Source organism: Drosophila biarmipes, chromosome 2R (assembly GCF_025231255.1).
Source record: "Drosophila biarmipes strain raj3 chromosome 2R, RU_DBia_V1.1, whole genome shotgun sequence".
Classification (NCBI taxonomy): Eukaryota; Metazoa; Arthropoda; class Insecta; order Diptera; family Drosophilidae; genus Drosophila; species Drosophila biarmipes.
In genome coordinates, this window is record NC_066615.1 from 17,464,747 (window position 1) to 17,485,560 (window position 20,814).

Below are 20,814 nucleotides of genomic sequence, written 5' to 3' on the forward strand. Positions count from 1 at the left end.
ATTATTTTTTAAATATAATAAATATTTTCCAGTTAGGATCTCTCATAGGATTGATATAATCACTATTTTATTACTATGCTATATTGTAAATGATTTATTTTTAAATTTCAAAGATTATATTAGTTTCTCTGTATGAAAGTGAAGCATTTTTTAGCAAATGCAATTTCTCTTTCTGCTTAAAACGAATATATTTGTTGATACTTTCGAGAGGGGGCTTTAAGCACTCTTACAATTTGAAAGCCACTGTGATTTTAACTCCCGATGAAATCGTCTGTCGTCATAGCCAAGCGCTAAGTGTATGTGCACACATGTTTGTGAAAGGCTGACCCCTTTGAAGGCGGTTTGGCCACCGCCCCTGGACCGCCGTTGCTGTTGTTGGCCCCGATCATATGGTGGATTTGCTGCTGCTCCTCTTTGGCCCGCTGCTTCCGTTTCGCCTTTGCTTCTCAGGCGCAGTTTTAGTCTCTCTTTTGCCACCGCAACGCTTACAACATTTCCATTGCGCGCGCGTCTTTGCCGTCTCGCTTCTTCGTCGTTTGTCGTCCTTCATTTTGTGTGTTATTCTTGTTGTTTTTCCTGTGCGCTTTTCATTGTTTTCGCCCGTTTTTGCATTTTAACTGAAGGAGAGGAGTCTTCAATTGGCGGGGATTACATCCAGTTTCAAGAAAGTAAGTCCGTGGGAATTTCCCTTGGAAAAACACCGTTGCCCCAGAAACCCGCCTACTCTCACTGCCCCGCCCCTTTGCCGCCCTCGGCCAAAGCTAGAGGTGGAAAACTCCAACCTGTTTGCCAATAATTGGGTCAAAAATCTTAACCAAACTTGTTGCCCCAAAATGGACACTGAAAAGTAATAGTAATGTATTTATTACAACACTGCCGACGAGTCTCTTTTGCCTTGTTGTTGTTTGTTTGTTTTAATTTTTTCCTTACGCAGACATAGTTGTTGTTTTGTGTTTTTCAAAACACGCTTTAATCGAAGCGGTTCAAAGTCCGAAACAAGTTTTCAGAGAGGCTTAACGGGGCGCGCTCTCTCTCTCTCTGTCACTCATTCTCTTTCTTGGACTTATGTGGGAGGAGGTGGAGGAGGAGAGCGACTAAAACGGAGAGAGCTTTTCAAACTCAAAACAGACACCCACACAAAAGCAGGCAGGTGCAGCTGTATGCGCTCTCTGCGCCTCTTTCCCCTCCCCTTTCCACCACTCCGCCTCTCTCTTTTCGAAAGGAAAATGCCAAAGAAAAGCTTAGCTAACTTAGCCCAACAACAATAAACACATGGCTAATATAATAAACCCAGATTCCAACTTTAAACTACTGTGGAAAGTAGCGGAACCATTAACTATTGACCTCCTCCATTGAGTGTTTTGTTTTCATACCCGGCAATCGTAGTGTTAGGGGGTATATTTACTTATTTACAAAGATAGTTTCTCTTGTTTTCTGATGATTTTCCAAGATTCAAGAAATGTATATTTTCACTTTTACGGTTCTAATCATGGCATAATGATATATATATCATTTTGTTTTATTTTTACAAATTACTTAATATACTTGTTTCTAAAAATTTCGAAATTCTTTACACTCAAAAATTGAATTTAGTTGTAGATTTAAGTGGAGTGTGTGGATTGTGAAGTTACAGATTTTTTCTTTATTATAAAAATTAAACTTAAAGTCTTATTTGCCAATTTTATTTATAAAATTAAAAAAAAACATATATATTTTCTAATTTTTTTTTAAAACATAAACTATTTACGATCCCTGGTTACAACAGTAGAACTTATAGGTATTAAGCTTTTAAATAACTTACCGCATCTTATTTATGTAAAAGTGTTATCAGACACCCTCTTAATTGATTGATTATAAAATCAAAATACTGTGAAAAGTGGGTTATGCACGCTGTGAGTGACAAAACATCCTCAACTGAAAGTGTGTTACGTGGCTGAGTAGGTTCATGCTCAAGAATGATTATAAAAGTCCCTTGACTACAAGGGAATCTTTAGTTTTAAAAACTTTGACAAACAAAATACCAGGTAACTTACAGTCGAGTATCTTTCGAAAAGATACCTTGTTTTCGTTGACCGCTACGCGGCAGCTGTGAATGATTTGCGAGGGGCTCCCGAGCACAACTGGTTCCCAGCGCCCTGGCACCGCCCCGCCGAGATCTCGAGACCCTCGGGGCCCGCCCCGCTCGTCCCGCTCTCGTTAGACATGCGTCGCTGCCTTGGTGTTTTGTCGGCGGCGGTAGCCGTCGCACACATTTCAAGTTTGCCACGGTTCAAAGTCCAAATTCGAGATTCAGATACCACCACCATCAGATGCACTGGGTGCACCATCTCGCCTGCTTGGCGGTGGGGATTTCAACTCCAGCTCTCCGATCTGGGCAGACTTTCTTTGGGCTCGCCAAGATCTTGATCGGGTGTTGGTTATGCCAGGTAGACACTTTCGGCGCGTCACCGATTGCACTAGGTTATAGCACTTGCCCTTATCGGAACCGCGTGCCGTGGCAAACCTTATCAGCACCCCGAAATGGCGTAGTTCTCACAGGCCCCCCGCCACTGTGATTATTGGACTTTCAACTATAAATAGTGGGCGATCGGTGGGTTTTATCGGCTCGCTCACTTGTTGCTTATCTGTCCATTGGTCAGTGCTCGGTTATAGAATCAAATCATATAAGACTTGTTTTTCACCCAGTTTATCAAGTAAACAAGCTAACTCGCCATGTAACCGCGATAAGAATGGGCGTGGAGAGGCGATCTTAAGATCTCAAGTTGTTTTCCTAAGCGAAATGCAGACACAGCACCATCTGCGGAAAGGTCAAAGTCCCATTGTCAAAATTTAAAGCCTAATCTTTGCGATACCAAAGTCTGAAATTACGACTGCAATCTCGATTATTACTTATTTATGCTATTTTTACAGCTTACCAAAGAAGATATTTGGGATAAGCACCAAAAAATTTCAACTTTTTTATTCAGCCTGCCCTTTAGACTTATAAAAACTTATCTCAAAATAAAATTAAAAAGAAGATTGTGACATAATTGCCTCTTTATATGACTTGGGATAAGAGGGTGCTTCGTTTAATCTCTACTGAACTCAGAAAAACTAGATAATAAGCGATGTTTTTACATATATATAATTTTAAAAGTTTAACAAAGTTAGAAAGCAGCTAATTAAATATGAATTATTAAAGTATTATTATTAAAAATATAGCTTGCTACCTTTTTTTTTTTAAATATCAAAAAAATATGAATGACTCTACAAAATGTTTTTACATCATTTTAAAAGCTCCCTTAGTGCATTGATAGTGCACCTTGGTTCCCAGAAATTTGTCTAGCCAAGTTTTCGAGAGATATACCCCTTGAAACGAGTAGTACACCCATCATATACGTAGGTGTTGATGGGGCCTAATCAGATATCCATTTCACCACCTCGGCATGCGATAAGGGGCGCCCTATCGATCTGAAGAGAAATGGTGCCCGGAATACCGCCGGTCAACACACTCCACCAGGCAGGCTCCCGTTCCCCTTCTCCACTCTCTCCGAGCAACGAGCCCCTCGACTTGTGACGCATCCACATCCACGCGGCCACACCACATTGTATCTGTATCTCGGCGCTCCGCTCCGAGTGCTTTTTAAGACCCTAGCGAACCCGTTGTGCTCGCAGTCGAGTCAGTCAGCGCTCGGCGTCCAAGCGATCAAGTCGCCCTATAAGAACGGGGATCCGAGCTATCCCCAGTGAACCGAACTCGTGTGTGCATCTTGGCTAGGATTTCGCAATTGTCAATTCCCCCGCTCGCCATAAAAGTTTATAAATACCACGCTCGCACATCGAAGTGCAATTAACACAACGCGGCGTACAGGAAACCGTTTATACCGAATTATTTTAATTCGCCCAGAAGGTTTGTTTGTGTTTTTCTCATTTACTTCTTAGCCCCAGCTGAAGGTCGGAAAAGCGTAAACAACGCGCAAAATAACAGAGGCGGTTCTTCTGCAAAGGTTGCATTTTTGCGGCTTACGTAGGCACCTTCTTGTTTTTCACGTTCTGATCTTTCCCCCCTTGGCGGCTTATCTCGTTGCCACTTGTGTGACCCAAATTCTGGCACATGTTTTTGATAGTTGAAAAATCTATTCATAAACCTTATCAGCTCTGAGGGGGGCGGTTGGGAATTTTCAGTGGTTACATAAAACCCGGCATTGGACCCGCCTCCCTCGCGGGCTGATAAACACACAAGGTCGGGCCCACTCGATCTAGGAACTAACAACAATTTACATTTTGTGCCATATAATTAACACTGTAGACCGCATATATTAGATGGGGAGAGCGCAGACTTTGAAAAATAATTCGTGGACTTTGTACCCCCGTGCCCAGCGGAAAATAAAACGATCTTATAAAAAGAAGACAACAAATCGCGCATATATTATATTTGTTTTTTTCGCTATGCTGAGTTGCTGATAGGCAAACAAATAAAAGCCGGTAGTGATCGTTGCCCAAATTATTAAGCATACGCCGCATAGTCGTCGCCCCTCAAAGTGGGTCAAACGAAAACGAATTCGTATGGTATCTTTTAGTGGCCCCTTCGAGTTGAAGCCAGTGGTCAATCTGGTTTATCGATGTGTTCGGACAATAGATACTCGGATGCACTGACCTTGGCCAAGGTGTAGTCGTCGAATATCAAGGTTTATCTGGTTTGGAAGCCACCGAAACGTTATAACTCGTAGAGTCAGGCTATCTGAGGAGCGTTTGGCTTTATAAATAGACAAATATAAATAAAAGTCTATATATATGATCAGTGCATTGGCATGCAGAGTTCCAAAGCTGAGTATAAACGCTGAGAAGGCACTCGAACGAATCACAGTGGCAATCAAAAAGTTGTGCAATCCCACTGAAGGTGTAGAATGGCAGCTGCCTGGGGAAGTCCGTAAATTATTTATCAGATTAATTAAGTATCTATACTAGTAGCACGGAGTGCAATGAAGCCCCCGTTCAGCTTTGTCTGCGCTGTATTATTATTTCCTCTGCCCCTGAAGTCGATTCTAGAACCGATTCCATGGACTGCTGCCTAGACCTAGAATCTCGGACGGACTCTATGCCGGCGCTGATAACCCCAGCTCTGTGACGTCAATCGTTAGTTGCATGCGAAATATTATGACATCGAATGCTGGAGAGCACAAAGCATGTGTATAATAATTCATTTATATAAAAGGAATCTATAAACGAATCGCAGGCGTGTAACATTTCGCTGAACTTTGGACATCTGCGTTCCCAAACAAAACACTCCATGAAAGCGGCATACTAATGTGAAGTATCTACAATTTAAAACGCATTTTAGCCCGATCGCGAGTGGCAAAATAATCAAGATATTTTCCATGAATCACATGATTCGGCTGTCTGGCTCTTTCCAGGCCATCTAATCAGTGAGTGTTTTTTACAAGCCATCTAGAGCACAAAGAATCAAAGTTATCAGTATTTCAGAAGTGGGGTTTTGTGGGGCGTTCAACTTTGATATGGGATAAAATCTGGCAAACCTGTGTTTGAAAGAGCTACTTTCTTGATAGGAAATACACTTGAATTGGTTTTATTTAATATTTTGGTATATCTTTTAAGTTTCGAGGTTAAAAGTCCTATTTTTCTATTATAAGATATTTCATCTTAAAATTCCTATACCTAAATTTATCCATTATCTCTATTTCACAGAACTTTTCTTGCACTTGGGATATCATTAGTAGCCTGCAGCTATGGCTGAAGCCCATTCTGCAGTGGCATTCTCGTTTGCCATCACCCACGAGGGCTTCGACATCAACTATGACCACGAGGTGCTCAACTTGGTGTGGAATTCAGGAGTGCGCTCCTGGAAGAAGCGTTTGGGACGCGCCAGGGTAAGTTAAAAGCTCAAATATACCTTAAATTAAATTGATTATTAACCAAGGGCTATTTGCTTTTAGAACGGCGTTCGCAATGGCGTCTATCCGGCCCACATCCAGAGCCTCTGGCTGATCTCGGCCATTGCGCTGGGTCTGCACTTCGCGGGCTACCAGGCTCCCTTCAATCTGACCAACCGGATACTGGTGCACCTGCCCTCGAACACAATAAACTGGCAGGTGGCTGCCTGCTTTCTGGCCGCTCTGGTGGTCTGGCTGTCGATCTGCTTCACCATGCGGTACACGCTCAAGTTGCTGCTCATGTACAAGGGCTGGATGTACGAGTCCAGAGCTCCTGGCAGCCGGGTCTCCCTGCCCACCATGTTGTGGGTGGCTGTGGTGCGGGTCCTGTCCAGTTGGAACAAGCCGGGCCTGTACAGCTTCCAGGGATCTCTGCCCAGGCTGCCGCTGCCCTCCGTCAGCGATACGATGACCAGGTATCTGCGAAGTGTGCGTCCCTTGCTGGATGATGATAACTACACGCGCATGGAGCGACTGGCCAAGGAATTCGAGCAGACCATCGGCAAGAAACTGCAGTGGTATCTGATCCTGAAGAGCTGGTGGTCCACCAACTACGTGTCGGATTGGTGGGAGGAGTACGTGTACCTGCGCGGTCGCAGCCCCCTGTGCGTGAACAGCAACTTCTACGGCACGGATGCGATCTTCATGAACCTCACGGATAAGCAGGCGGCGCGGGCGGCCAATGTGATCTCCCTGCTGCTCAACTTCCGCAGATTGATCGAGCACCAGGAACTGCAGCCTGTAAGTAGATGAGATTTCGTGCTATCTTAGAGTCCTTTTCTCATCCGCATGTCAAACTGTGATGTTAAGATCCCACCTTTATCTTTTTTTAACTTTTTATTAATTTTTTTTCTAGATCATGGTTCAGGGCATGATTCCCCTGTGCTCCTGGCAGTACGAACGCACCTTCAACACGGCCCGTGTGCCTGGTCTGGAAACCGATCGCATTATCCACTACAGGGACTCCAATCACATTGTGGTGCTGCACAAGGGATGCTACTATAAGATGCTCATCTACTACAAGGGTCGCATCCTGCGTCCTTGCGAGCTGCAAGTGTGAGTAGCTCCTGGCTAAGAACCTCAAGAAATAGGTTATTAAAATTGGCGTTACATTTCAGGCAAATTGAGGAAATCCTCAAGGGAAAGGCCACACCCGTGGAGGGTGAGGAGCACCTGGCCGCCCTGACCGCCTGGAATCGCTCCAAGTGGGCGGAGGCCAGAAACACCTTCTTCTCCCGCGGCGCCAATCACATCTCCCTGCGAACCATCGAGTCGGCTGCCTTCGTGCTCTCCCTGGACGATGAGCCCTTCGAGTTCGATCTGGCGCGTCCGGAGCTGCTGGACAACTTTGGCAAGAAGCTGCTCCACGGCAACGGCTACAACCGCTGGTTCGACAAGTGCTTCACCGTCTGCGTGGGCACCAATGGACGCGTTGGGTTCAATGCCGAGCACACCTGGTAAGTGGAGACCAATCGCTGCTCTCTAAAATTCCTTTCAGCCCTGAAAAAAAAACTGTTCTTCATGATCCTAACCATCTGTACCGATTTGCAAAATCACAATCCAAAAGGTCCGACGCCGCTATAGCCTCACACATGTGGGAGAACCTGATCGTCGACGATCTTGTATCGGACGGGTAATGATTTTCGATTCCTATGCCCGCCTGCAATTTGTCGGTTTTGGTTGGTTGGCTGCGTTCACTCTTCAGTTGTCACCTATCAGTTTTTATCCATTGTTTCGATTATATTATTATTTTTATTAACCCCGGTTGTGGCCTAACAATTGATTTACCCCATCTACACTTCTCTTATAGGGCCGATGCACCGGTTTTGGGACATCTATGGGAGTATATTTTTGGTGATGATATTTATGGGTAAACACTAAAGCACTAAGCACAAGCACTAAGTAAAGCAATTTAAGTCATTTGGGCTGAGCACGAGAACGAGAGTCTCTTAAAAGCCTTAATGAACTGGCTATACAGTAAATATTAGTTTCAAGGAGCTGGAAAAAATATAGCAAAGTCTAGTAGGGTTTTATTTACCCAGTTTTGTATACACTCTTTAGGGGAATACTCAAGTCTGAACAACTAAAAATATCACTCACTAGTATTTAAAAAGTTGACAAGTCTTAATTTCTTACTTTTTAAATTATTTTAATAGGCCATTCTATTTCAATTTAAATTTTGTATAATTTTTTATTTTGAAGCACATTTACATTTTATTTGTTCCCCCTACTTTTATTTACTGTATTTGCCAATGCTAATCAACCCAAAAGGCACACATTTTAATTTATTTGGCTTTCGTGACTAACAAACTATTACACAAAATTAACCAGACTTTGATTTACGTTGCTTGACATACACTTCCACAAAGGATTAGCCTAAAACTAACTTATTTGCCTGGTAAACCTGCAGATATGATGAATCTGGTAACACCAAGGGCATTCCCGAGTTCCAGCCACCCACACCCACCAGGCTCACCTGGGACCTGAAGCCTTGTCTGCCACAGATCGAGGAGGCCACCATCGACGTGACCAAGCTGATCAACGAGGTGAATCTGCGCATCCTGGTGCACCAGGAGTACGGCAAGGGCTTCATGAAGAAGTGCCGCATCTCACCGGATGCCTACATTCAAATGGCCCTGCAGCTGGCCTACTATCGCGATGCCGGACGCTTCTCGCTGACCTACGAGGCCTCCATGACGCGTCTGTTCCGCGAGGGAAGGACCGAGACAGTGCGTCCCTGCACCATTGAGTCATCCGCCTGGGTGAAGGCCATGCAAAACCCCAACACAACTGTAAGAAGTTAATTTATAATGCTACTCGGAACCAAGCTAATACCTAACTTCTTTGCCTAACAGAACGATGAGCGCGTAAAGCTGCTCCAGGTGGCTTGCGATCGCCACCAGCTGGGCTACCAGGATGCCATGTGCGGTCGTGGCATTGACAGGCATCTGTTCTGCCTGTATGTCGTCTCCAAGTACCTGGAGGTGGACTCGCCCTTCCTCAACGAGGTTCTCAGCGAGCCCTGGCGCCTGTCCACTAGTCAGACTCCACACGGTCAGACGCCCAAGATGGATCTGAAGAAGCATCCGAACTGCATCAGTGCTGGCGGCGGCTTTGGACCCGTGGCCGATGATGGTTATGGTGTGTCGTACATCATTGCCGGCGAGAACCTGATATTCTTCCATATCTCAGCGAAGACCACGTGCCCGCAAACGGTAAGGAGTTACTATAGAGATCTGCCAGAGCTTAGCTAATCCTTTTACCCATGCAGGATGTGCATCGCTTCTCGGAGAACATCTCGCAGGCTCTGACCGACATCCGCAGCATGTTCGAGCAGCACATGAAGGACCATCCGAAGCCCGCCAAATCACTCACAAACGGCACCTCCACATAATCCATGTAGTCGAGATCCTTGTTAGCATTTGTTTTATCCCCCTCTAGTTGATCGTTTTAAACACATCTTATACATCCGTCTAGTGTAAGTTCCAAATTAAGTGCAAAAGTCGTCCAGAGAGTTAGACATAAACAATGCAATTTTTTATAAACAATTGTGACTTGGCTGATTTTAAGATTTAGTCGTTAGGTACTTTTGCACAATATTTGATGTTTCTCAATCAATTAGTCTGTAATCGAAGAAATCGTCGTGTAAACTTAAGTGCTATAAATATACTTCATTATAAGCGTATGATTGGGAATCGTTGTACTCTATCACGTGGCCAGAGGATTGGCATGTATGGTCACGCCGTTGATCTTCTTGTCCACATGGGGACGGTAGTTCTTGGGATTGACGGGCAGCTTCTCCAGCTCGTCCAGAGCATCAAAGCCATCGATGACACGACCGAAGAGAGTGTACTTCAGGTCCAGATTTGGCTGGGCGGCATAGGTGATGAAGAATTGGCTGGCATTGGCATTGGGTCCGTTGTTGGCCATGGAAACCATTCCTCGGTCGGTGTGCTGTGGGAATTAGATTTAATGTAGATTAGGGTCTGTTTAATTATAGTCGAGATAAACTTAAAATGGGTATTAACAAAGGCTACAAATCAGTTCCGAAGAGGAATATTTAAAAAACTAAAATTAAAAAGGTTATATATTGAAGTCTTATAAATTCAGAATGTGCCAGGAATCTCTCATATAGTAATACCAGTTCATTAATTTTTGGAGACCTTAATATTTTAACTTTGAATTGTAATTTGAGACATTAATATTTCCTGATGTAAGTGCCTTAAAATTTTAATTTTTTTTAATAAATATTTATTTTAATAGAAATATTTCTTAAGAAATCGTGGCCTAAAGAAATTAAACATTCGGAGTTTTTCGGAGTAAATCTAGTTTTACATGTCCTGAAAAATAAAAAATTGGAGTTTTTCGGAGACAGTCTAGTTTTACACTGTAGTTTTCTGCAATCTATATTTGCTCAGACTTTATAAAGAGTATATAAACAAAGGTTAACATATTATTTTCTCTTTCCGTACAAAGGTTGGACACAATATACCCTCTCGTCTAAGAATACAGGGTATGCACTACAGGCAGCCGGCGTGGTTGAAGTATGCAAGTTACCCCGTCAAATCGTCAAAATCCCCTTACCTTGATAGTCTCCTTGAACTCGTCGTCGAACTTCTGGCCCCAAATGGACTGTCCATTCTTGCCGGTATTGGTGGGATCGCCAGTTTGGACGATAAATCCCTTTATGTTCCGGATGAAGACGCATCCGCTGTAATAGTCGCTGGCGCAAAGCGCAAGGAAATTCTCGCAGGCCTTGGGACAGGCATCGCAGAAGAGCTCTATTTTGAGGTCACCCACGTCGGTGTGCAGCGTTACGGACTGTAAAATAAGCAATAATTCAGCTAAAGCCGGAGGAAATAAGAATTAAAAACTTTTGTTTACCATTTTGCAAGTGACAGTGCAGCCCTGGTTCATGCAAGCGGTCGAACTGCCTATCGATAACCCCAATCGATATCGCTTTTGGTATTTCGATGACCAATGGTCACACTTTTAGGCGCGAATTCTGCCGCATAAAATATTTTTACGCACTTCAAGAAGTCAATAACAGAGGCCAATTAAGTAAACAAGATGAAGTGCAAGATACCCGAGATCTCGTGGCACAACCGCGATCCCGTCCTGAGTGTGGACATACAGCAGAATGGACAGGGACTACGTGCGCCGACGATCTGTCGACTGGCCTCGGGCGGCACAGATGCCCATGTCCTCATTTGGTATGTGAATCGCAGCGACGACGCCGAGGGCGTGGATGTGGACCTGGCCGCCGATCTGTCGCGCCATCAGCGAGCCGTCAACACGGTCCGCTGGTCGCCGAACGGCGAGCTCTTGGCCTCCGGCGACGATGAGAGTGTGGTCTTCATCTGGAAACAGAAGGCTGACCACGAAATCATCAACATTGTGGACGCCGATGGTGGCAGCGAACAGGACAAGGAGGTCTGGATAACGCTGAAGGTGCTGCGCGGCCATCGCGAGGATATCTACGACCTTAGCTGGGCGCCGAACTCACTGTTCCTGGTCACCGGATCGGTGGACAACACCGCCATGCTGTGGGACGTCCACAAGGGCAAGTCACTGGCCATTCTCGACGATCACAAGGGCTACGTGCAGGGCGTGGCCTGGGATCCCTGTAATCAGTACATTGCCACCCTGAGCACCGACAGGTAGGCAGTACAGCCAAAACAAGCTGTTTCCGGGAAAAAAACCTAAGAATCTTATTTCTCTTCCAGGCAAATGCGCATATTTGACGCCAATACCAAGCGAGTGCTCCACCGGGTCAGCAAGTGCGCATTCCCAGTGAAGGAGGACCATGAGATGCACGGCAAGGCCGTACGGCTGTACCACGATGGCACCCTGCCAACCTTCTTCCGCCGCCTTTGTTTCACTCCCGATGGCAAAATGCTCCTTACTCCCTCCGGAATCACCGACTACGATGGCGTGGTGAAGCCCATTAACACCACCTATGGATTCAGTCGCTATGATCTGTCGAAACCCGCCTTTGTTTTGCCCTTCCCCAACGAATACGCCGTGGCTGTCCGCTGCTCACCGGTGCTGTACCGTCTGAGACCGTACAATGCTGAGAAGAATCCGCCGATTATCTCCCTGCCGTACCGCATGATCTACGCCGTGGCCACAAAGAACGCTGTGTTCTTTTACGATACCCAGCAATCGCCGCCTTTCGCCATTATCTCCAAAATCCACTACTCCAGGCTCACTGATCTGGCCTGGTCAAGTGACGGAACTGTCCTGATCGTGTCCAGCACCGATGGCTTCTGTTCGCTGGTCACCTTCGAGCCGAATGAGCTGGGCGAGCGCTACGAGGAAATGGATGCAGTGCTGAGCGCTGCCCTGAAATCTTCAGAGAATGTGCCGCTGCCGAAGAAAAAGAAGCACAAGCTGCGCAAAACATCGTCGGACGAGGTGGTAGTCCAAAGGAAACCACTGCAGGAGAAGACCAAACCGAACACGGATAGGAAGGCTGCAGGATCAGGGATCAAAGAGGAGGGCGAAACCGATTTGGATGCTGAAAACGATTCATCCATGCACAGTGCCAGTTCGTCTAACTCCAACAGTCCCAAAGCGAAGGCTAAGGTCGACGTAAAGCCCACACCCATTGCCATCCGGCGTTCGCCCCGGAAAGTTACGACTACGCCCACGCCGATTGCTATACGCAGAGCTCCGCGTAAGCCGGAAGATGCAGAGGGAACCGTACAATCCAAGCCTAAAGGAGACAATGAAGGCACATCCAAAGTAGAGAAGAAAGAGGACACGGCATCACCTGTAAAGCGAAAGATCAGCTCAGAGGCAGTGCCTCCAGCAGAGACGACACAGCCGGCCCTTGCAGTGATTCCGGTTATCGACAAGGAGATCATCAGTTCTGATGAGAAGTTCGAGTCGCCCGAGAAGAAGTCCCGCCCTGCCACGCCCATTCAAGTGCGCCGCCAGCCCCGGACTCCCGGGAGCTCCAGCAACTTCAGTCTTACACCGAAGAGCCAACCCGCCAAGCAAGCCACGCCCATCGCCGTGAGGCGAACTCCCCGCGTCCTCGTCGAAATGCCCGTCAACTCGCCGGTGGTGCCAATGGAGGAGGCCATGGATGCCTGGCCTCTGGACGAGGGCATCGCACCCCTGCCAGCGACAAAGAAGGTTTCGCAAGATCCTCCACCGGAGGCCAAGAATGCGGAAAAGAAGCCTGCAGTTATCGCAGCCAGCGAGGTCACCTGCGAACGAACGGAGGACATTCGACTGGTCTACGAGGATACGCAGGAGGAAACCCCGCAGAAGGCGCCGGAATCGACACCGTCCACGCCCACTAACAAAACGCCACGACGAGTGTCCTTGCGAACCATATCCACGCCCAAATCAAAAAAGAAACTTTTAGAGTAGACAATGCAATAGTTTAGCCGTAACAGATTTATATTAGAGGAATTCCATAAATTGCTTATTGTGGGGTTACCCCATAAAAATTGTTTTAAAAATTTTGGAATTCCTTTCAAACAATTCCAAATAAAACGCAAGACAAGGTATAGATACATTGGTCATGTTTCTGTATTTTTTAATCGAAAAAAAGGGAAAGATTGCCGAGGACATTGTACAGTTGTGACATAAAGAGTAGTTGTTTGTGTGGTTGCCTACCTGTCAGAAACGTCATTTAATATGTCACATGAAGAAGTGTCGACTGTACCAAAAAAGGAAACGTTCTATTTCATATGCTTGCAGTCGGTTGTTGCTACCTGAACTGAAGTTTAGATATGCCTTAATGTTCTATGGATTTACGTATGGACTTCATCTTTTAAAAGACGTCGCCGAAAATAGAGATTTATAAAGAAGAATAGTTAGGTGAAATTTGGATAGAAATAATAATCCCCTAAAGTTTTTAAACCTTGCCTTTAAAAAACCAGAAAAACAGGAAGCCGGTGTTTGTTTTATTTATATTTATTTAAATTGTAGATGATCTCTAACGTTTTGAGTTTCTTTTACATACAAACATTTTGGTTTTGTTACTTCCGTTTTATATCATTATTTTTATGTTTTATATATTATTTTAAATTTTTTAATTCAACGATTCAAATTCATTCATCATTTTCGAGCTCAGTTAGATTCTGTGGCTCGCTTCAATCTCAATTTAAAACTTTTCCATGGGCCATTAGCTACACATTGTCCACGTGGTGGTCATTGGAGAGAGAAAAGGAGCTCAAGAATTGAGGAGAATTATATTTCCACATACGTTATATTATAAGTAGGTATATAAATAGTTTTGCCATATACAAGTTAAACAAATCTGATCTGCTGCATGGGGACAACCAAAGCATTTTGAATTAGGCTACAAATTAGATTAGATACAATGTCTAAACTTTGTCTAACCTATACTCTTGATTCCGCGTGCCACCATTTATCTGCCTCTTATCCTCCAGTTCCCTTTAAAATCCCAAAGATTTGTTTTCGCCACTTACAAAAATCGTGTGTGTGTGTGGATAATGTCCTCCGACATCTGATTCGAGTTAATTAACCTTAACTTCTTTGTTAGCTCTTTATGGATTTCACTTATAAATGTTTTAACTGCTATTAAAGTAATTTTAGTAGTGGTGCGACTTGCGTTTTTATGACTTATGGGGTGTGTTTGAGTGTGTGTGTGGAGCAAAGAGGTGTATGAGCTTTAGAAAAATATGAATTATGTTTGATTCCATTTCCGTTTCGGGTCGACTCTATTCCGTTTAGTATTGAAAATATGCAAAAAGTTTAGTCGATATACTGCGGTTAACACTATGCTGTACTATATGAACGAATGTTGCTATTACTTGAATGTTGCTTGCTTTATTTACTTAGTTGTTCTCGGTTGAGTCGAAAAGTTGAGCGACGTTGAGTTGAGGAGGTAAATTATAGTCGCCACCGTATGAGTACTTCGAGTAATAATTAGTTACGAGAAAAATATAGTACATATGTATGGTATGCATGTAGCAATTTGTTGATCGCCCTTTACTAAATATATTTTCGTTTAATTTAGATATATGTATTTGTATATATAGACCGACCTGGATTACTTTGTCTCGAAGGTAAATGAATAACTTTCCTGTTTGTGGCTTAATTAAATTGTCAATAAATATATCGATTTGGTATTTATTTATAGTTACACATACAATTATTGAACTCTTGGTTCTTGATCTTCTGCCTTACTGGTCAAGTGACTAAATATTACTGATCATCTCTGTTTTTTACCCCAAATTCATGGCCAGCAGCAACATTGAAAACTATTACATGCAAAACATTGGGCTGGCTGTTTGGAAATCAATAAACTCTAACGAAAATAACAAAATGGCTGTTGGTTTTTGTTTTTGAATAAATAGTTTTATTTGAAAATGGTTTTTGCGTTTTGTTTTTTTATCTTTTTGGTAGAATTTTACAAGTTGAATGGAAAATACATACGTATTAAATATTACAGTATTTTTGGTTGGGCAAGGATTTATAGTAGGGGTCATGGAAATGGGAAAGTGTTGGCTGACCTAAGTAAATGCTTAGAGGTGAATGTTCGCTGATCGGTGTTTAAAGTCTAGGAATTGTACGGATTCTGCGGCCAACACAACTTTTGAAAAGTTTCACTGGTTGTTCGGGGGGAGTAGCCAACATAAAATCGAAACGATCTCGTTAAGCTTCTCGCAAAATGTTTCCTCACTTCTTGTTGAATGTCAAATAATATTTATTTCGCTAATAAACTTACTTAGTTGATGTTTAAGTTGTGTGTTTGTTTGTGTGTGCGTTTACATAAATTAGGCTTAAAAACTATAAAACATAAATGGATTGCCGTCCAACTAGAGCAAGAGCACAAGTGGGGAGGGGTCGAGTAGTAGGAGGAGGAGAAGACTGGGCAGATACAAAAGAAATACTATAAAAATAACAATATAAATTCATTGCAGCTAAATCGTTGTGTAAAATCAAAATGCACAAAATACATACATACAAAGCATATACATAATAATTATAATAATAAGTCTAATCAAACAATTCAACATACTCGGGGGGTTAAATGCCATTCGCTAGATACAGTCACGTACATGTACATGTATACGTAGGTGTTTATCATTAAAAGTAGAGTTCATAAATTATCATATTATTACATACAATCCTTAGTTTCAGTGTGGGAGATTTGAGTTCTGCGTTCCTTTCATTTTGATTCATATTTTGTGTGTTCTTTTCGCTTTGTGTGTGGTGTGTGCGTAGATATGGCAAAAATATATAGCATGCTTTTGTGCGCCGCCATAGTTGAATTGTTCGGCTGATTTGCCTTGCTCCTCTCATAAATGCCACAAATCATTGTAAGTTCCAACAAATCAGCTCGGTAAGTGAATTAAATCATACATTAAAGTTAGTTTGTGTCCAGTATGTGTTGTTGTTGTTGTTTGTGTGTTTGCCAGCTAAACTTTTCTATACACGTAAATTCAACAAATTACAATTTACATTGAAATGTATCAATCAACCAACCAATCAATCAATCAATCGTCGATGGCTGCTGCTACTGCTGCTCTTTACATAAGCTAGTTAAGTGGCCACATATGCTTTGCTTTACTTGACTCTTATCCGTTTTTGTTTTCTCATTTTAGTTTAGTTTGGTTTTGCTTCGTTTGTAAATACAATAGATAGAGTTTTTATATCCGTTTCATTTGTATCTTTAAATTAGACTTATACGTTAGAGATTTTCCTTCCATATTTTGTGTTTTCCTTTCCTCTTCTCGTTTTTTGGTTTATTATATAATATTATTTATATTAGCCCACACGCTGACACGCAATTCAATCGAGTTAATACATATTATTTCCCTTGCCGCTGGATTTGTGTGGAATCTTTCGAACTTAGGTCTAAACAAGCACGACAAATGCAGAGCGTTGATGGCATGAATAATTTCAAAGAGAGATTGCAACAGGAAACATTTAATATATAATATTTATATATATATACTCGTATATGTATAGAAGTGTATGTATATATATATGCGGTATATGTAGATATACGCTCGTTTGGTTTTGTTTTTGTTTAATAAATACATGAGGAAACTAAACTACACATAAATTATGAAATTCTATAAAAATTATTCAGACCAAACAACAACTATATGCAATGCTGGCGCTTGTGTGTGTGTGGCTGTGGGTGGTGTGACTGTGAGTTTGTTAGTGTCATGTCGTACATGTGGCTTGCATAATGCATATGTATGTGGTTGTATATGTATGTATATAGGAAATGCCTTTCAATCAACTGCCTTTTTTCTGTTGTTATCATTATCATTGTCCATCTGATCATCATTAGCATTGCATCGTGTATCTGCATCAATATTATCGATATTATGTAATGTACGCGTCGCCTATTCCCCATATATCATATATCATCCGTCCGTCCGCCGTTTTTTGTTAAACAAATAAAAGTTCTTTGGGCTTTGCTTGTTCAGTGTTCAGTGTTCAGTGTCCTGTGTTTTCTGTGCTTCTGTGTTTCTGTGTGTCCTGTGTGTGGTTGCGGTTGGTTGGTTCTATCATCTGCTCTTAAATTGTTTGGTTTTTGATCAATGCTGGTGGGTTGTTGTGCTCCCGCGCTGCTCTTTAATACCGTTACGGTGTTCCCTGCTAACGCCCCCCAATTCTGCTCCACATCATCATCGCCATCATCATCATCTGGTAGGGATCCGGCTGGGGAATCCTCCTCCTTAATACAGCCCACAGCCGCGCAGGTTGTTTGCTATGATGACATCGGTGACAGCATCGAATACAAACTGAATGTTGTTGGTATCTGTGGCGCACGTCATGTGGCAGTAGATTTCTTTTGAGGTTGATTTGTTTTTCGCTTCAAATTGAGCCTGAATGTAAGCAGCCGCCTCGCCGTACTCCTGTCCACCTGAGAATGATTGGAACAGATGAGGGTTAGTAAGCCATTTCGTTTCAAGATCGGATGGGCTACTCACCTGTGTATTCGGGGAAGCAAATTGTCAGGGGACTCTTGCGAATCTTCTCCTCGAACAGATCCTTCTTGTTCAGGAACAGAATGATCGAGGTGTCCGTAAACCATTTGTTGTTACAGATCGAGTCGAACAGTTTCAGCGACTCTTGCATGCGGTTCTGTGGGGAGAAAAAGAGGAATTAATAGTATTATTATAGATACAACTGATATCTAATTGTTAGAAAAGCCTGTAATGTATATTTAGGGTTTTCAAATCGAATAAATTTAAAATTTGTTAGTGTCCAAAAGTATGCAATAAATATTTAACAGCTGTCTTTCAGCTTAAATTAAGTGTGCTTCTGAGTTACAAATATATTGTTGCATTCTTTTAGACACCTAAAATAAAATTGTAAGTGAGATCTAGTGATTTTTAGTACACACTTAAATAAGTTTAACCCAATCCTACCGTGGTTTCATCCTCATGCAAGACCTGATCGTACTCAGACATGGCCACGCAGAAAATGATCGCTGTGACATCTTCGAAGCAGTGTATCCATTTCTTACGCTCCGAACGCTGGCCGCCCACGTCGAACAATCTGTGGGATAAGAAATTACGGATTTAAAATGCATCTTTAACCTTGACTATCTTATACGGTTACTCACTTGAAGTTGAGGTTTTTGAAGGAGAAGTGTACCTCAACGATGCCAGTGGTCTTGACGCGAGTTCGCAAGATATCCTGTTCAGTTGGCTGGTAGTCCTTGGCGCCTAACCGATCCAAATCGTCCAGGAAACTGCAAGGAAACAGGGCAAAAATGGACTGTTATAGTACAGAAGCTAGGAAGTTCCATATCCATCCATATGCCATCCACACATCGCCTGCTTGACCAGACAAATGTTTGCCCATCCCATACGGTTCTCAATTTCCCTTCGCATCCGCCAAGTCTTGAGCAAACAATTAAGGCGCAGACCAAAGCGCTGAGCAAACAATTAAAAACAAAAAACCTGCGCGCGTGTCGAGACCAAAGGGAAAATGGGAAATGGTGAAAAGCTCCCACACACTCGTATAACTTGACTATGCAAATGGTGCTTCCTCTACGACAGGAACTAGCCATACAGAATGATTCCCATTTCCCTGACTTGTGCTGTGGTTCTAATTTCCCTGCATGCCGGCTATATTTGTAATTAGTTTTATTTGCCGGTTATGTAACCGACACCCAGGCCAAGGCATCTGTCAGATACAGATGGAGATGTGCGGATACAGATAGAGAGACTGCGTGCCGGGGAGTAAGAGCCGCAACAAGTAGGTCGTCGAAAAGAGGGGGCCACAGGCCGGTCATATGTGTTTTTGGGCCGTAATTAACGTCAGGCACGCAATGCCTTCAAGACAGAGGAAAAACCAAAGGGCCTTAGAGGCGGCTAATTTCATTTGTTGCCCAGGTTCGGACAGGTCGTAAATAGTTTTTTGTGGGTTGGCCGAGGAATCTGCGCTGGTTATCGCATCAATCTCCGCTTGACTGGCTCTTGCGTTGAAATCGCCTGCATTGGTCAACTGGTATTCGCCCAAATTACACGCACAATTGCCCAACAAGGTGGCCAAAGTTGGCAGTACTCGAAGACAGGGCCTAAACTGGACCCTACTGCAATTTGTCGTCCCAAAGGAAATTGGCCCAGTCATGCTCGCCTGGCATAACCAGCGCAATCACCGGCTTTCATGCGGAAAAGTTGAGCGGTTTTAGGCGGTTTAAACTGCATAATCAAAACTAATATTTCGAATACTTCGTTACAATTTCTTAGACAAACGTTAATTGCCAACGAATTCGATTGGGCAACCACTTGGTTAGCACTTGGCCCGGCCGGAGATCTTATTTAACATGTCCATCATAAAAGTTTTCTTTTCTGTTTACTGATCCACAGAAACCGCAGATACACATGCAGCCGTAATTTGTAAGCCCGGAAAATGTGTTGCAATGTGTGGCAAGTGGCTAAGTTGCGGTCTCTTGAAAGTAGATCATAAACCTGATGGACCGAGTGACAGGGAAAGTGAGCCAAAGTTAGATAGATCAGCTGGGCTTTAATTTAATTAAAGATCAGGATGGGAGAAAGCCCTTTGGTTTGCAATTAATTAATCGATTTCGGATTACATGTGGGTTTATTTATTGTACATTGACTTTCTCGGATCAATCAAGGATTGATTACAAACAGTTTGTATAAAACACTATTAGGATACAGTTGAAAATAATTATAAACCAAATTAAATTCTCAATAAAAATGTTAAGTTTTACATTAGCTTTATAGTATTTTATTTCTTTAATTATTTAATAAGTACTTTTGACTTTTCAAAAATATAAAACAGATTCTATGGAGTGGCATTTATTGTACATATAGTTTTGATTTGCAGTCCTGACTTTAATATAATTTTTATAATTAAAAATGAGGTATTCCTTTAATTGAAACCCCCTTTTTAAGCTCTCACTTAGGTTGCCTGCAAGCCAACTCCATTTACCCATTTATCCACCTTATCCGCGATGAGAAAACCCATCATGCGTAATTCAGTTACCGGCTTCCCCTGACTATTGTTTTACCAGCTTTTATGGCCTTTTCAATTAAGCGATTTGCGTGCAATTTAGCCAAGCAAATGGCTCGTTAGCTTCAGCAGCGTTTTATAGTAATTTATTTATTTTACATAACCCCCGAACATCTCAGGCACCCCCATTAATGTCAATCAGGGGAGCTAACCGCTATATATTAACACAAACTTTTGCTTTTTGATTAGGATTATTAGGCACTTTCGGTTTCAGTTGGCATAATACGTTATTAATAAAGGAAACCCACTGCTTTCTGGGCCAGAAAGAGCAATAAAGTTGGCAGCAGGGCAGTGGTGGCAGCACAATTAGCCAAGATATATTAAGTGACAAAGCCAACAGAAGCGCGTCAAAAAATAAAAATAAAAACATCGAGGGTTTGCCGATCAG

General features: G+C 42.9%; 4 protein-coding genes across 9 annotated transcripts in view; 2 read left to right on the forward strand and 2 right to left on the reverse strand.

Moving 5' to 3' along the window:
- The first annotated feature begins 468 nt into the window (after nucleotides 1-468).
- Nucleotides 469-9,615, forward strand: LOC108036548 (carnitine O-palmitoyltransferase 1, liver isoform). Of its 3 annotated transcripts, none has more exons than XM_017112777.2 (9): nucleotides 469-668; nucleotides 5,686-5,867; nucleotides 5,934-6,671; nucleotides 6,787-6,986; nucleotides 7,049-7,387; nucleotides 7,498-7,563; nucleotides 8,341-8,722; nucleotides 8,786-9,145; nucleotides 9,202-9,615. In XM_017112777.2, exons 2-9 carry the CDS (start codon nucleotides 5,727-5,729, stop codon nucleotides 9,322-9,324), a joined length of 2,349 nt encoding a protein of 782 aa, XP_016968266.1. In that variant the 5' UTR covers nucleotides 469-668; nucleotides 5,686-5,726; the 3' UTR covers nucleotides 9,325-9,615. The 3 variants fall into 3 exon arrangements, with proteins under 3 accessions (XP_016968266.1, XP_016968267.1, XP_016968265.1); XM_017112778.3 differs by lacking the exons at nucleotides 469-668; nucleotides 7,498-7,563 and adding exons at nucleotides 3,648-3,889; nucleotides 7,741-7,800; XM_017112776.3 differs by lacking the exon at nucleotides 469-668 and adding an exon at nucleotides 3,649-3,889.
- Nucleotides 9,446-10,871, reverse strand: LOC108036178 (peptidyl-prolyl cis-trans isomerase-like 3). The gene is made up of 3 exons (XM_044092204.2): nucleotides 10,815-10,871; nucleotides 10,515-10,751; nucleotides 9,446-9,884 (listed from the first exon to the last, which is right to left on the reverse strand). Exons 1-3 carry the CDS (start codon nucleotides 10,845-10,847, stop codon nucleotides 9,639-9,641), a joined length of 516 nt encoding a protein of 171 aa, XP_043948139.1. The 5' UTR covers nucleotides 10,848-10,871; the 3' UTR covers nucleotides 9,446-9,638.
- Nucleotides 10,872-10,914: 43 nt separating this feature from the next.
- LOC108036668 (chromatin assembly factor 1 subunit B) lies at nucleotides 10,915-13,466 on the forward strand. The gene is made up of 2 exons (XM_017112949.3): nucleotides 10,915-11,590; nucleotides 11,657-13,466. The coding sequence occupies exons 1-2, from the start codon at nucleotides 11,001-11,003 to the stop codon at nucleotides 13,311-13,313; spliced, it is 2,247 nt and encodes a 748-aa protein (XP_016968438.1). The 5' UTR covers nucleotides 10,915-11,000; the 3' UTR covers nucleotides 13,314-13,466.
- A 380-nt stretch (nucleotides 13,467-13,846) lies between these two features.
- LOC108036365 (G protein alpha o subunit) overlaps nucleotides 13,847-20,814 on the reverse strand; it is a 34,704-nt gene continuing 27,736 nt past the window's right edge. For all 4 annotated transcript variants that reach the window (XM_017112446.3, XM_017112448.3, XM_017112447.3 and 1 more), the window contains 4 exons: nucleotides 18,505-18,633; nucleotides 18,308-18,437; nucleotides 17,867-18,020; nucleotides 13,847-17,799 (listed from right to left, as the gene is read on the reverse strand). In XM_017112446.3, the coding sequence (XP_016967935.1) occupies nucleotides 17,612-17,799; nucleotides 17,867-18,020; nucleotides 18,308-18,437; nucleotides 18,505-18,633 (601 nt within the window). In that variant the 3' untranslated portion in view covers nucleotides 13,847-17,611. The remainder of the gene's footprint in view (nucleotides 17,800-17,866; nucleotides 18,021-18,307; nucleotides 18,438-18,504; nucleotides 18,634-20,814) is intronic.